Source organism: Athene noctua, chromosome Z (assembly GCF_965140245.1).
Source record: "Athene noctua chromosome Z, bAthNoc1.hap1.1, whole genome shotgun sequence".
In the NCBI taxonomy this organism is placed as follows: Eukaryota; Metazoa; Chordata; class Aves; order Strigiformes; family Strigidae; genus Athene; species Athene noctua.
Window position 1 is genome coordinate 70,121,179 of NC_134077.1, and position 14,249 is coordinate 70,135,427.

Below are 14,249 nucleotides of genomic sequence, written 5' to 3' on the forward strand. Positions count from 1 at the left end.
TGACCCAGAAGCTGCCAGTCAGTAACTTGCCAACCATTCAATCCTTTCTGGGTATTTTCTTCATAATAGGTAAATCTTGCATATCAATTTCTGCAGAGGGAATGTTTGTTGTAATCAGTTTATTAATCAAAGTCTATGATGTAATGAGAAACTTTTTTAAGAAACTGATTTGAATATACTCTAAAATGTCTAACCTGTTGGAATAAAAATTATTCTCTCCTGACTCATCCAAACAACATTAGAAAATATTTTTACTGTATTACACATCACAACTTGATTTTGTTTGTTTGGACTTCTGTCACAAAGATATGGAAACTAAAAAAGAAAGCCTCACCTGATCAGATCCAGCAGGGCATCAACAGTACTGACTTCTGGGGTACTGCCCACTCTGTCAATCTCATTTGCTGATTGAGGCACTCCAGGTTTAATGGTCACAACTAAGACAATCCCTGCAGAAGGAGAACCAGAAGAAGAGCTCACAGTGCAAGCAGAGGCATTGGCACATCCTGCCTCAGTGAATCCTGTGTAGCTAAATTCATCTTGACCTAAACTCAATAAATGCAGGGTACTTATGCAGGACTCTTCAGAAAAGAGAAGTCTACAGGTGTAGTCTTTAAATGTGTGGGCTCCCCCAGAACAGGAGCTACTTGCAGCCTTGCCACTGGATTTGGGAACTCCAGCGTTGCTTTTACATGTATGGTACTAAATAACTACTGCTCACCAAGAGAGTAAATTACTTCAGCTGGGCTTCAGCTGAAGAGCTCTGCAACTTTTGAATGGTGATATTTTGAACAGTTATTTGCCCTTCCCCTTATGCATCTCTTCTTGTTACTAACTAGCTTTCAGATACAAATACAAGTGTGTTGTCCTGTGACCCCAATGTACAACAGGATGTTTTGGTAAAGTTAGTTAGCAATGAAATTACATAAGAGAAGGGCTTCAGAAACAGACTGAAATAAAAAATTATGGGCAAGAAATACTAGCTTTGACCTTCTAAATACTGAAATCAATGACATATTTTCTGTTTATATTAGTGGCTTCGTTTTAGGCATTTTTACTATTATATGAAATAGTAGGCCTTTCCAAATGTACTTTTTCCCCCCCCTCCCCCTCTGCCAAATTCAAACAAACCTAAAGCAAATGGAACTATGAAATCTCAGTGTAGAGAGAAAGAAGCATGTGGATGACCCTTCAACCAGTCAGGATCAAGGCTTCCTAATGGCAGCTGTGAATAAAAGCAGAACCGAATTTGTAGAACTCTGCACAATGAAACAAGTAATATCATAGTACCATAGAATAATGTGAAATAGCAGGGACCTCTGAAGATTGTCTGGTTTAACCTCTCTCTCGGGGTAGGGATAATTTCAAAGTGAGATTTACAGTAATGTTAGTCTTCATTAATTTTCTTCACTATGTATTCACAGAAAATTCCTAGCCAGATCAGATAGCCTAATGAGTGTAACCACAGTGATATATTATTCTCTGTGAAGCAACCTCTAGAAATTAATCTGGCCCTACATGTCTGAATGTGATTCTTTTCCTGTTGTTGAATACTGCTCTGCTTTACAAGTAGACCACATACAATGTACATTTTATCCTTCAGATTAACACATTTCTTTTTAGTGGGTGATATCTAGGCACAGTATTCACTTAGATTCAACAAAATACAAAGATAAACCACAAGCTACATGACAGCTGACAGAGGAGAGTTTAATTTTGTTTCTTATTTAAGAAGAAAGGTTGAAGATGTTTGTTTAAGCAAATATGGAAGATTTCAAGGTTGCTTGTAGGGTATTAACTTTCTGCAAGAGGAGATGTGGACTTCAGAGAGGTAGGAGTCGAGCCTGGCAGTGACAGAAGGGACAAAAACCTTCTAGGAAGGAAATGAGATGGCAAGAAAGGCAATTATTTTCTGTCATTCTTTCAGGTCAGATATATTATACATCCTTGCACATGAGAATCAGTGACAATCTATTATTTTGCTACTGAGGAAATTCCCTTTGTAGTTAAGGCTGGCCTTTAATGTTCATTCAGCTTTCCCCTTGCTGGTCACTGTTTACCAAAGCAGATAGCTCCTAATCTTCCCTGAGCTGAAATGTATGGTGAAGTTGCCTCTGGCTTCATATTCGATTTGAATACAGCCCAACTGTGAACAGCAGGACTAACTTCTCCCTGTATCTGGCTACAAGTATGTCAAGACGGTTGATATGATTCCTGTCTCTTCTCATCCTGTCTTGGGAAATCACTAGTGTCATAGTGCTGTATACTTGCAAATAGGCAATGCTGAGGATTTTAAAAGTTACAGTATCACAGAGTACCTAGAATTACAGCAATGACTGTAGTGCAGAAATAATATATGACTGCTCGCAAACCAATCTTCCCAGAAACGCTGGCATCCAAAGCAGCAACACCTGCAAAAACAACCACAAAACCAAAACACTAAAAAACAGTCTTAGAAGAAACTTGTTATTTTTAGAGACAATTATTTGTTGTCTCTTATTTCTATGCAGGAAATGTTTCCTTATTAAAGATATTACTAAATAGCCAATTTCCAGTTGCACTTCTGAAAAATGTCTATAGCAGACCAACATATTTGATTTTGCTTCTTTGCAAAAATCTAGTTTCCCTGGATTTTTCTAGGAAAAAGATAATTGAGCTTTTCTGACTCCCTGATGTTCATGATGAATTAGACTTCTTTGGTTTATTTTCACATTCACTTAAATAATAGCTTCACTTTCTTCAGACCTTGGCTAACATTTGGCTTTAAAACTAAAAGCCATGAGAAGGGACCTGCTCAGGGTTGTTACCCCAGGTTGCTCAAAGGCACATGCAGACTAGTAAGGCTCATTCCTGATGGTCTTGACTTCATTAACAGGTTTGGGTTTGGTTTTTTTTTAACTAAACTTCTAAAGTCTGGGCTGTTCCCACTCCTCTGCCTGTATCTGTCCTTGTCAGGAACTGAGGGCAGTTTTTTGTTAATGAAGGTGGGGAAAGTGCTGAGGCAGGTGTTATACTGAGTTCAACTTCTGGCAACAATATTATATCAGGCTGCTCATGAAGTATTTTTTAATTGTTTAAAAGATTTACAGTTACATCTGTACACATACAATTCAGTAACCAGGATAAAATGAGCGTTGTGACTGTAAAACTTGACTGTCTATAACCTTATATAGGTTATATAGCAGTACTACAACATTAGTATTGACTGCTATCTATTATATATTTGTGATCCATTTATATTTTTATCTTTATTGAATCAGATTGTAAAAGACTGGCCAGATTCCCTTGTATAGGAAAGCAACAATACCATGACAATATTTAATCTCAGAGAAGCATAATTTTGTAGGAAAAAAAAAAGTTTCAAAACCAAAGGAAGAAAAATCAAAATAACTTTTTGACACAAATATAACTTACTGATCTTTGAGCTCAAAAAGGATCTTAGCAAGATACTTTAACCATACGTTGCTGTCTCTTCCAGAAAGTATATTTACAGCAGTAACAACTTGTGCCTAGAGCATTCCTATAATGCCTTACTTGTTCTGTTAATTGTTATTCAAAATCCAAACAGTACTGGAAATGGAGAATGAAGGTTATTTTATTTCATCGTCTGTTTGATTATTTTGGGGTCTTCCATGGGATAGCATAACATCAGACTGAGTACAGAAGAACTACATATACATGCAGAAAACATGATGTAAAGACTATCTCACTTGTACAGCAAATATGGATAACAAAAGAACTATTCATATGGCAAAGGAATACAGACCACTGCACAGAAAAAAAGCAATGCCACAGCTATTACAGAAGGCTGTCAGCACTAAGGATATTGTTTGAGGCACAAACAACAGAATGAACACATAATCTGGGCCATAGTTTTTATTTCTCACCTTGGGAACTGGGAAAAAACAGGTAGAAAGGAGGACTTTCACACTGCTGTGGGCTCAGCTGTGGAAATTATGTCAGTGGGAACTCTTGAGAATGGATAGTAATAAATAATGGGTTCTGTGGACAATAGAAGAGCTGGTTTCAAAGGCTGTCAATGTTGAAACTTTTTCACCTGATATATTAACTTAGAAGACTTTACATCATGTTTTTAAAAGAGAGCAAACTGGTATTGCCACAGTTCCATATCTTTTAATGAAAAGTTCATAAAACCTAGAAATCATGGAATTTTATTCTAAAACTTGTATCGACTGTCAATCATGATTAGACAGACTGTGGAAGTAAGAAAATAATCTCTTCATGGGATGGAGTGCTTCACAAAACTTGCCTTAAGATTTTTTTTACTGACAGTCTTGCTGACTCAGCCAAGAGCCTAATAATCATGCAAGGTTATTTCCCTTGAGTACTTAGTTATAAATATTCTACAATTAGTATGACATGAAGTTCCTGTGACAGTCATTCTTCTGGCTCCAAATGAAATCCCTTTGCAAACTCTTATGTTCACTGCAGTCACAAAGGTATAATTAAGGGAAAACTCTGCCCCTGCCTTTTTAAACTGGGTAATGATCCTATTCGTGAGCTGTGCTAGAAGCCGGATTGTGCTTCCATTGTCATGCTGGTGCTGCTTTTTTGGTAGCTATAAAAACAAGCAAATCAGTCAGGCAGACATGAATGAGTAAGAACAAGTATGCTCTGAGGGTGACAGGTGTGGGTGTGGGTTTGGGTTTTTTTTGAAAACTGCTGTAGTGTGAAACAAAACTGCATTCATGATTATGATTCCATTTAGAGAATGAAGTAGCATTCACTACAAGTGCCACAGACACAGGTTTGCACTGGGTGCTTTATGCTGCTAGGGTCCTTTTTTTCATGTTAGCTTGTTCTACACAGGTAAACACAATATATAAAAATAGGATTCCCTGCAGATACATCCTACTGTCATTTGTGAGAAATTGGTAATATATTATAATTGATAGCTACTGGCCTTCTTCTCAGGTCAACTGAAAATTAAATTTCCTTTGAGATAACATTACTATAATTTCTTTGGACATAACTGAAAGTTAGTTGAAGTTGTATTAAACAAAGCATACAACTAACTCTGACTTCAGTTCATAAGAAAACTTATTTCTCAAATTAAGATACCACACATACTACTCAAAATGGAAAGCCTGCAGTGTTGTAAGCAAAGATAAGATCACAAAATCAGTATAATTAAACTTGGGCATCTTCTGTGGATTACCATCAAACTTTTATAACTATTTTATTTGTTCTTTCCCTCTCTCAGCTTACCCCCAAGTTTTAAAATGTTTAAACAGGTTTGAGCAGATAATCTGTAAATGTAGTCTACTGTACAGAAATTAAACAGGCATGATGGATTCTCCTGCATTCCTGGACATTTCAAAACTGCAGTATTTCAGATTAGTTCCTTCAATTTTCCTACAGAGATGTTCCAATTCAGCTACAGCCACTGAAGCAGGAATGCAATTCTGTGGCTGTGATACATAATACTTAAGGGGGATGATCACAAAAGACATCAACTGGTGTTAAAATCTATTAATCTATCTACTTCTGTCCATATTATTTTAGCAGAAGAGAGTTAAGGTTTTAATATCTGAAGTCAAATTTGGGAATCAATCGCCTAGTCTTCTGCAGTTTGGTTTCCATGTTTTCTAGGTTACAGTCTCCAACTCCAAGTTCTTTGTACTGTTTTTCTCTTTTTGCCCAATTTTCTCTGATTTGCAACACATACACTTGTAAAAGGATAAAAAAGGAAACAATCAGTGAAATCAAGTCTTTCACATCTTCTCTTCCTTTTCCCAGGACCTTAAAACCCTACCAAAATGAAATGCTGTACTGTATACGCACCTTTTTTTTTTGAGGAAAGGATGAGAGGATAAATAATGAGACTGATGGTAATAATTTTGTTTGACAGAGTATTAGAAGGCATCAAAACACAACAGGGATGAGGATGGTACAGGACCCTCAATAGAACAGAACAGGCACATAAATTTGGATAAGATACACAGATATACTATTTTAAATGCTGGGGGGAAAAAGAAAACTCTAATCCAGTGGTTCCTCACACTGCAATAACTTTTTTTATTCTGTAGATCATATTTTACTTAAATCTTTTGGCTGGTACTGCCAGGAAATGTAACAATTTATCTATTTTTATAGCTGTTATTTTTGCTCTATTACCAGAGGATTCACAGGATTTTCCTCATTAAAAAATAATCAGAAAGAAGGACGATATTGTGAAACTTGCAAAAATTCAGAAGTTGAAAAATGGAATGATTGCAACTGACCAGTTAAATCCTGTGTTGTGTTCAACTACTGATTTTTGCATGTGGAATACGTTGTCAAAGACACATAACTTCTCCGACTCTTACATCAGAACTCCTGTCTACCCAGGTAAATGCATCAAACCAAGCCTTCTGTTAAGGCAAGATGGTAGCACCATCAGACATCTGCAACTTCTGAAGTCCCTATGAAATTTTTTTTCATAATCTTGTTTTGCTGTACATATTTAGAGCTGCTTTCTTGAAATTCTACTGTATAAAGCTATGCTTCCTTAGGTAATAGTCTGATTTAAACAAAACTGAGCCTAAATACGAAACACAGTGGTCTAGAAATTTTTACCAGTAGCCATTGATGGAAGAATGAATCATTCTTTCAGTTTCTCAGACTTAAAAAAATGACACCTTGGTATAACAGAAGGCTGTAACTTCATGAAAGACCAATATTTACTTGTCTATTTTCTCTCTGACAATAGTGATTTTTTTTTTTTTTTCTTCCATTTTGGTGTCACAGGGGAACAGAGAATATTCCCAAACAAAGCTATAATTCTGAAAGTGCTTGAAAAGTTAAAATGAAGTCTTGAAAAATCATTGAAATATATGTCTGAATGGTACTAATGCTGTTGAAGCTTCAAGCACATCCAGGAAATTGATTTTCTAAACTTTCTGTGATAAACACTTGTCTTTCTTTGCCTTGCTGCTTCAAAAGGTTGTTCTGGAACATTCTGAACATAAACCAGTCTTCAGGTTTTCTTTCTTTATCCCCTTCTGACACTAATGGTTCCTTATGTTTTCTTTCTCTGTCCTCTCTTCTGACACTAATGACAACTCCACTACCATGAGTGTCTTTGCTCAACTGCCAGCAGAGTCAACCTCTTTTCATTGTCTCCAGCTTTCTGTTTCCTAGGAAATGTAGTAAGATTCTCAATGATTTCTGTACTTCCCTTCTAGTATTCAAAACCAGTTACTCAGAACTCTGGGAATACAAATAATGCATAATGTTTCATGTAAAAGAAACAAAGTAGCTAATAAAAAAAACTCTGCTGGCATTGAGTCAGGTAAACCATTCAAACAAATTCACAGTCACAAACCCAACCTGTCTGCCACTCTCAAATGGTCCCTGAAATTTGAAATACCCACAGGTTTTTGTTGAATAAAAATCCAGCCGAGATCTTTCAAACCCTGCACTAGTGTGCCAGCAAAAATGCTGTGGAGCAGTGTAATTATATATCTCTGCATCGGGTAAAGTACTGCTGACTTTATAACAAATCTTAGAGCAACACGCTTCACATTCACTACATCTGAGCCATTTATTCAGAAATTCATGAATTCCTGTTCTCTTCCTCTCCTGACACGGAAGCAGTGGAAAGTGCCACCAGCTAGCTAAATCGCCATGAATCAATTTCAAACTAGTTGTAAGGAAATATCTTTCAGCACTTGTGTAACTAGATGGCAGACTCCATTGTCTTTGAGTGTTGCTCAGGCCAACAGCTAAGTGGGAGACAGAGGTACTGTACTGAGGTTGTAGAAATAACCAAAATCACATCATTTAATACATGAAAGATAAAGAAACCAGCTGTTTCAGTTTATAGCAATATCAAGCTACTAGATTAGACTGAAACCTCTGTGCTATGGAATTATTCTGCATGTGGATATTATAAAGCTTTTTTATCTTTCTCTGAAGCTGGCTATTAACACAGACTTAAGAGCTGATGGCAGTTCCAAAGAAGCAACCTATAAAGTCAGGTAAAAAAATCAAGTACCCGTTAATATTAATCTTTTCATTTTATTTAATGGAGTGCTGGAGAGGGACCCACTTACAATGCATGAATAAAACCTTCAGAGATGTTGAAAGGTTACTACCCCATTAGATCCTCCTCTTATTTTGTTCCTTCCTATTGGAATGACCTACATTTGCCACATAAAATAGAAACTTTATGCTGCTATCAACATCTGGGAACCTCATAATAAAATCCATTATAGAACTACATTTTTATACAGCATGGAGTCAACAGCCAAGTGACTGACTGCAATTGCTATCATCAGAAAAATTACCAACACTTGAGAGATCTACTGTCCACAGTAGATCACCTGCTCTGTACCACAGATACCAACCCTGGTCAAAAACTGAAACTGTGTGATTCATGATTCATAAATTTTATATTTTTTTTCGCTCTGAGATCTGTACTGTTGGGATAAATATTTTAAACTGAAACAAGCAAATCAGCACCCAATGTGATTAAAAGTCAAGTAAACAAAATGCCCTCTGTACAAAATGATATTGCACTGTGTTGTTGTGTGATTTGCGTCAGTGTTCGCTTTGGAGGCCTGTACAAATGCACAAGTGTCCAGATGGCTTTGGCACAAGGTATAACACTGTAATTCTAGAGTTGTTCACTGTGCTTCATTAACCCTGTGGTCCTGTGAGATCTGTGAGTGAAAAGGGTTACATTAAGGACTGGAAACAATCACAGGGCTTTTCTGACTTCCAGTGATTATCATCTTACTGGTTCCCTAGGATATAACACCTACATCTGGTTTGTCATACTGTTCTACAGAGGTGTCCCAACTGAGCACAAGGATTTATATCTCCAGGTGTTCTTTTTCAACACATTATGAGAGACTATATTTACAATTTGGTGCTGTGATTGACTCTGTTCAGCAGCAAAAATCATGCCTAGACACCTTGGCTTTTTTTTGCTGCTCTACAGATTTCAGCATCAACATCAAGTGCATCTCCTGCAGTACTTCTTAGCTGTTCTCAAAGCTTCTGAAGATCAGTGAAAGCTGACAGGATCTGTTTCTTCTGCCATGTCACTTCATCTGCATGACAAATTGACCATTAAGCATAATAGGCAGAAGGCTGGATTTACCTCCTTTTGCCAATACTGCTACACTTGATGATCAAGATATGAGTTTTCTCTGTACAAAGATCAATGCCACTTAGCCAGCTCCTAGTACTGGTGGCAGGCTCTTCTTCTAAAGTGTGACTCACAGCCTGGCTCAAAGGCCTGCCATGTCCACACAACTGCCAACACATCTTAGTTTTCTCAGTTAGTTCTAGGACCTAATCACATTTCTGAGGAGAAATAACTTAAGTACGATGCACGTCAACTGAACATAATTCTCTTAGGATTCTGATATCTAATTCCCTATTGTAACAAAAACCTATCAACAAAAGTTCCTCAAGAGTAGAATGCTATGGCTTTTACACCTTCTCATCTATGACTAAGATGTTGATCGAAGGACAAAATGCAGTTCTAAAATTGTTCCAAACTGTCATCAACCTTATTGATTTAATTGAGGAATTTCTGAAGATGCTAGAGGAATCACAAAAGAATTCTCAACTTCTTCCAGGTGTACATATTTTAATTCTTTCCTTCCATCTTGGCTCTTCCGCTGCGGTATGCAGTCACTAGGTCAAAGAAGTGATACGACGGGTCTCCAGGACAGTCAAATCCATTTCCATTAAAATTTTATACAATGTCATAACAGACATATGAAAACAGAAAAACATGAGAATCTTAAAATGTGTATAAAGAATTTCAGTAAGCAATCCTTCTAAGGGGACCACAATGTTTTATATAAAAATAGTAGTGTTGTTTTATTGCCAGGGGTGCACTGTTATGTGTTGTTGTAAAAATATAAGATTTTCTCTTTGAAAAATACTAGGAGAGGGGAGGAAAAGAATGAAGAAGTGCAGACACAGTGCCCTTGATAAGTGAATAGCTGTCTGAAATGCATGAAGTTCCTTGGCTTTAAAAGATGGAGCTGGAAGTGTTTCTAATTCAAGACATGAGCAGTATCAAAATTTCAACTGCATCTGACTGGTGTGACATCTCTATTCTGATTTTTTTTTTTTTTTTTAATAATTTATCTTACACTGACTGTTCTCATTTAATCCTCTGATCATCACAGAGCTGGTGGTCAAGTCATAACAGCAACCTTTCTTAGAGGCAAGTTCCAATTTTGAATTAGTTGCCATACATTTCCTCTGCTTGCAGTGGGAAACACTACTAAAACAGTATTTGGCCTGTATATTCAGAAGTGACACATGATTTTTGCTTGAGGAACTGAATATCAAATCTTAGCTCCAGTGTTGACTTGTTTATCAAGCTTATTGCTTATTTTCTTATTCCTCTATGTGTCTAAGAGAATCCAAATTACATTCTTGTTCCACAAGCTACTGACAACTCTAATCAGCTACTGCCAGGAAAGGATGTGTTATATCTAACACATATAAGATTAGATTTCATCCTATTTCCATGTAAATTTTGTCATTGTATGATAGTTGGCTGATGGATAGAAGTGGGAAAGTTTCCTTTTCACAGCAGGTTAAGGTCCTTTCTGCTGTCCTGTGAATTTGGGACAGTTCATAAACATGAAGTCAGGTTTGGAGAGATCTTTGTGCTCAAAGTGTCTGGCATTACCTATGCAATGTCCCTTGTGATTCATCAGTCCACATCAATTCTTCCTAAACAGGACACATGTTGCAATCACATACCCCGAGAGTCAAAAAGGGTACGAATAGGGGAAATGTTAAATTCATCAACTAATCGCAACTTTTTTCACCCATCCAGTCTCTTGGTGATGTGACTATATCCACTTCGGATGTCTGCTTTTGCAAGCTAATCTTACCACTACCTCATCATACTCTGTGTGAAGAATGATCTTCTCAAGGCTTCTGAAAAACAAGGAAGAGTACCAAAGCCAGCTGTTCTCTGTCCTTTTGTCTTTGACCTATGCTCACTTTTTGAAGGGAAAACCATGCTGTATACACTTCAGACAATAACTGCTGCAAGGAGAATCACCATAACACTGGTGAATTCAGAGCCTATACTTTACTGAAGCCATCTTTGACTCCTCTGTGTCTTTTTCCCTCTTCCCATTCCAGATTCTGAGCCTTTTGTCTCCCATTCTGCCCTTTCAGTTGGAATGATCTTGTAACACAAGTTTACCCCAACTGTGGTAATCTCCTGAAAGCTCATTTTCTTTATATTCTCCCTGAAATCTATGTTTACAAATTAGGTTTAACAGGAATTCCTGTTGTTTCCTTCCAAGAGCCAAACGGTGAATCTTCTGCTCTTTTTCCCTCTGCTCTGTGGAATTCTATAGGAAATGCAATACCACATCCCTTGAATATGAACAAGACTGTCAGGACCAAACAAGTAATTCACAACCATCGATTGAAATACTACCCACATTCAGGACTTCAGACAGCACAATTCTATGCATGACTTCACTATTCGTCTGAGACACAGGACTCAGATACTGCTGTTGTTACCTGTAGCTCATTTTCAACCATCTTTCACTTGATATGCATCTCATGTAATTATTTTTTCCTCCTGTTTCCTGTGTCACGGGGCTCTGAGTTATCTTTTGGATCTAGTCTTCCACAAGCTAACTGAATTACATGTATAGATAGGTCTCATTAGGCGGACAGTTCTGAATCAGATATTGGCTGAGAAGATCAGGTAATGAAGCTATGGCAAATGAAAGCTCCAAAGACACTGTGATATGTTCTCTCGAAGTTTTTGGTGACCCACTACCTTTGTGTTTAGTGTTTGTTACTAGAAGTCTTCCATTCCTATTCGATCAGCTTGTCTATAACTGCAGTTATCCTGTCCATTCAAATTACATTGTTATTTACTGTAAAGAAAAAGGATTTCTATGACAGCTTGTAATAATTACCTTTTCAACAGACTTAATAGAAATTTAAATAATCTCTCTTCTTTGCAGCAAACCATTGTTATTCCACTAATGCTGTTGTGTAAAAGCAACAGAAGAATGTTTTACAAATGAACTGAAAAAAATAGCAAATTGGAGAGTTGGGGGCAGAGGGAAATGCACTGAGAGGTAGGTGCATGTAGTAATGAATAAGCATCTGTTAGTGCTATTTAAATATCACAAAGAATTTAAATAAAAACATTCTCAGTTCCTACTTACATGATCTAGTGAGACTACCTCTGGATTAGCATGATAAATATTCATCTTTTAACTTGGAAGAAGCATTGGAAAAAGATTATTTAAAAAAAACCCCAAAACTTAAGCATGGAATGCAATAGTTATAAACACTAAAAGGGGATAACTGAGGATGGGGTTGAAAAACTACTTGTTATTAACCTTTCTAAACACCAGATAGAAATGGGAGATTAGAGATTAATAGTTTATGGCAATGAAAGGGATGAAAACATTATAAAATGGAAGTAAGTTCAGGTAAGATGTAAAGAAAAATTTCTGACCCTGGACATCAGTTTGCTAAGCGAATGTTGTGCTGCCTTGTAGGCAGTTGGCACAATCCGTATTGCAGCATTGTATTACGATCTTTCCTTAGAGAGCTTATTGGATGACATGCATAAAAAGAAGGTATTAGTATTGCCTTCCATTCCTCTTATTTGCAAACTGTATCACCTCTAGGAAAATTTTCATTTTCCTCTAGAAAGCTCTCAGGGGTTGTATAATCTCAGGTTAATGCCTTTTCAGGAGATACATTGTTCCTTGGGTGGAATATAATGAGTTTATAGGGAAGGAAGCTGATACATCAATCTGCCAAGATGGACAGGCTAGCAAGATTCATAAGAGAAATCATATTCAGTTCATGGATGTAGTAGAAATACAGCCTCGGCACTGTTGCAGGTGAAATATGTATGAAGTGAATACATAAAACCTGGAGTACTGAAAGTACTTGAATTACCTTAAAATTATTGGTGGTAAAACATACAGATAGCCAAGTTTTAACTTCCAGACTCTTAAAAAGAAAACTTTAAAGTGACACTACATTTTTTTAATTGATCCTGATGTCTACACACAGGGAAATGGAATAAAAAAGTGAATACAATCTCTTTTATATAGTGGAATTGTTGTTTGCCTCCTGAGCTCCAGAACAGAAGAGCAGAAGACACTAACTGGAACGGGAGGCAGTGACTGCCAATGCTGCAGAATGGTCGTTGTGTTGGGGCTCTTTGCCCTTGAGAGCTGGTGGTAATCATGCTTCATGAACCAGAAGTGCACTTCAAAGTTTTATTACTATAATTTAAAACCTTAAATAATGTAGAGGCTGTCTGAGTTGTGTAAGGTCAACTGATATTGATGGGAAAGGAGTAGATGACTGTGACAGAAGTAATCCAAAGAAGATGGGCACAAAGCCTTGTCCATTAATAGCCCATGACTCTGCAGTCCTCCCTGCCTCAATTACTGTACATGGACAGCAGGGACAAGACCTCCAGCACCCCTCAGTACAACTGATGGCAAACTCATTAACAGTACTGTAACATTTTCTGACCTTTGCACAATGTACATGATAAAAAGGGACAAGGTGAGTTTTCTGCCTGAGACCAGATAACTATTTTACTAATATTAGACAATGTACCTGCTTTCTTGGAGGTTCTTTTGGCTTCAGAAAAGTAGAAAAGCAAGCAAAGAACATGCAGGTATCTCAAGAGACAGCCTCTGAGTATGTTAAGCTAGATCAGGGAATTCCCCAAGGACTGGAAATTAGTGTTCCTGAAGGTGATGCACAAGGGCCTGTAAGGATGTCTCAGTCACAAAACATCTTTCAATAGCTGTGCCTTTCAGACTTGCAGAAATGGAAACTGCTGAGGCAGTTGCCACCCCCAGGAATTGTGATACCAAAGGAAAATTAGTTTGGAAGCCCTGCATTATAGGAAACAAAATAGATTTGTTCTCCCAACATTTCCTTGTCTGTGCTCCTTTACACTACTTTAAATCTGTGGACATTTTATATCTAGTGGAACTGGCAGGTCTATTCCTGAGCATAAGGCACAGCCTCAGTGCGCTTTTACTCCAATTACTAGTACAGTGGAGAAAAAAAACAAAAGGGTTGTTTAAGTCTGAACTGTTCCAACTTCCAAAGATAAACATGAGAAGGAAGAACAATCTGATTAATACTCTACTTTGATTTTTTTTTCTCACTGTATTCCAGCTCTTCTGTTTCCCACTTTGTACATTTTGTCTCCATTCACCAAACTTGGAGGCATTGTGATAAAGCAAACT

General features: G+C 37.2%; 1 protein-coding gene across 2 annotated transcripts in view; it reads right to left on the reverse strand.

Moving 5' to 3' along the window:
• Positions 1-14,249, reverse strand: part of SLC1A1 (solute carrier family 1 member 1) — a 56,879-nt gene that overhangs the window by 19,832 nt on the left and 22,798 nt on the right. Inside the window, exons 3-4 of one of the 2 annotated variants that reach the window (XM_074931305.1) lie at positions 2,319-2,411; positions 335-449 (exon numbers count right to left, since the gene is read on the reverse strand). In XM_074931305.1, the coding sequence (XP_074787406.1) occupies positions 335-449; positions 2,319-2,411 (208 nt within the window). The remainder of the gene's footprint in view (positions 1-334; positions 450-2,318; positions 2,412-14,249) is intronic. The other variant, XM_074931306.1, reaches the window with a different exon arrangement.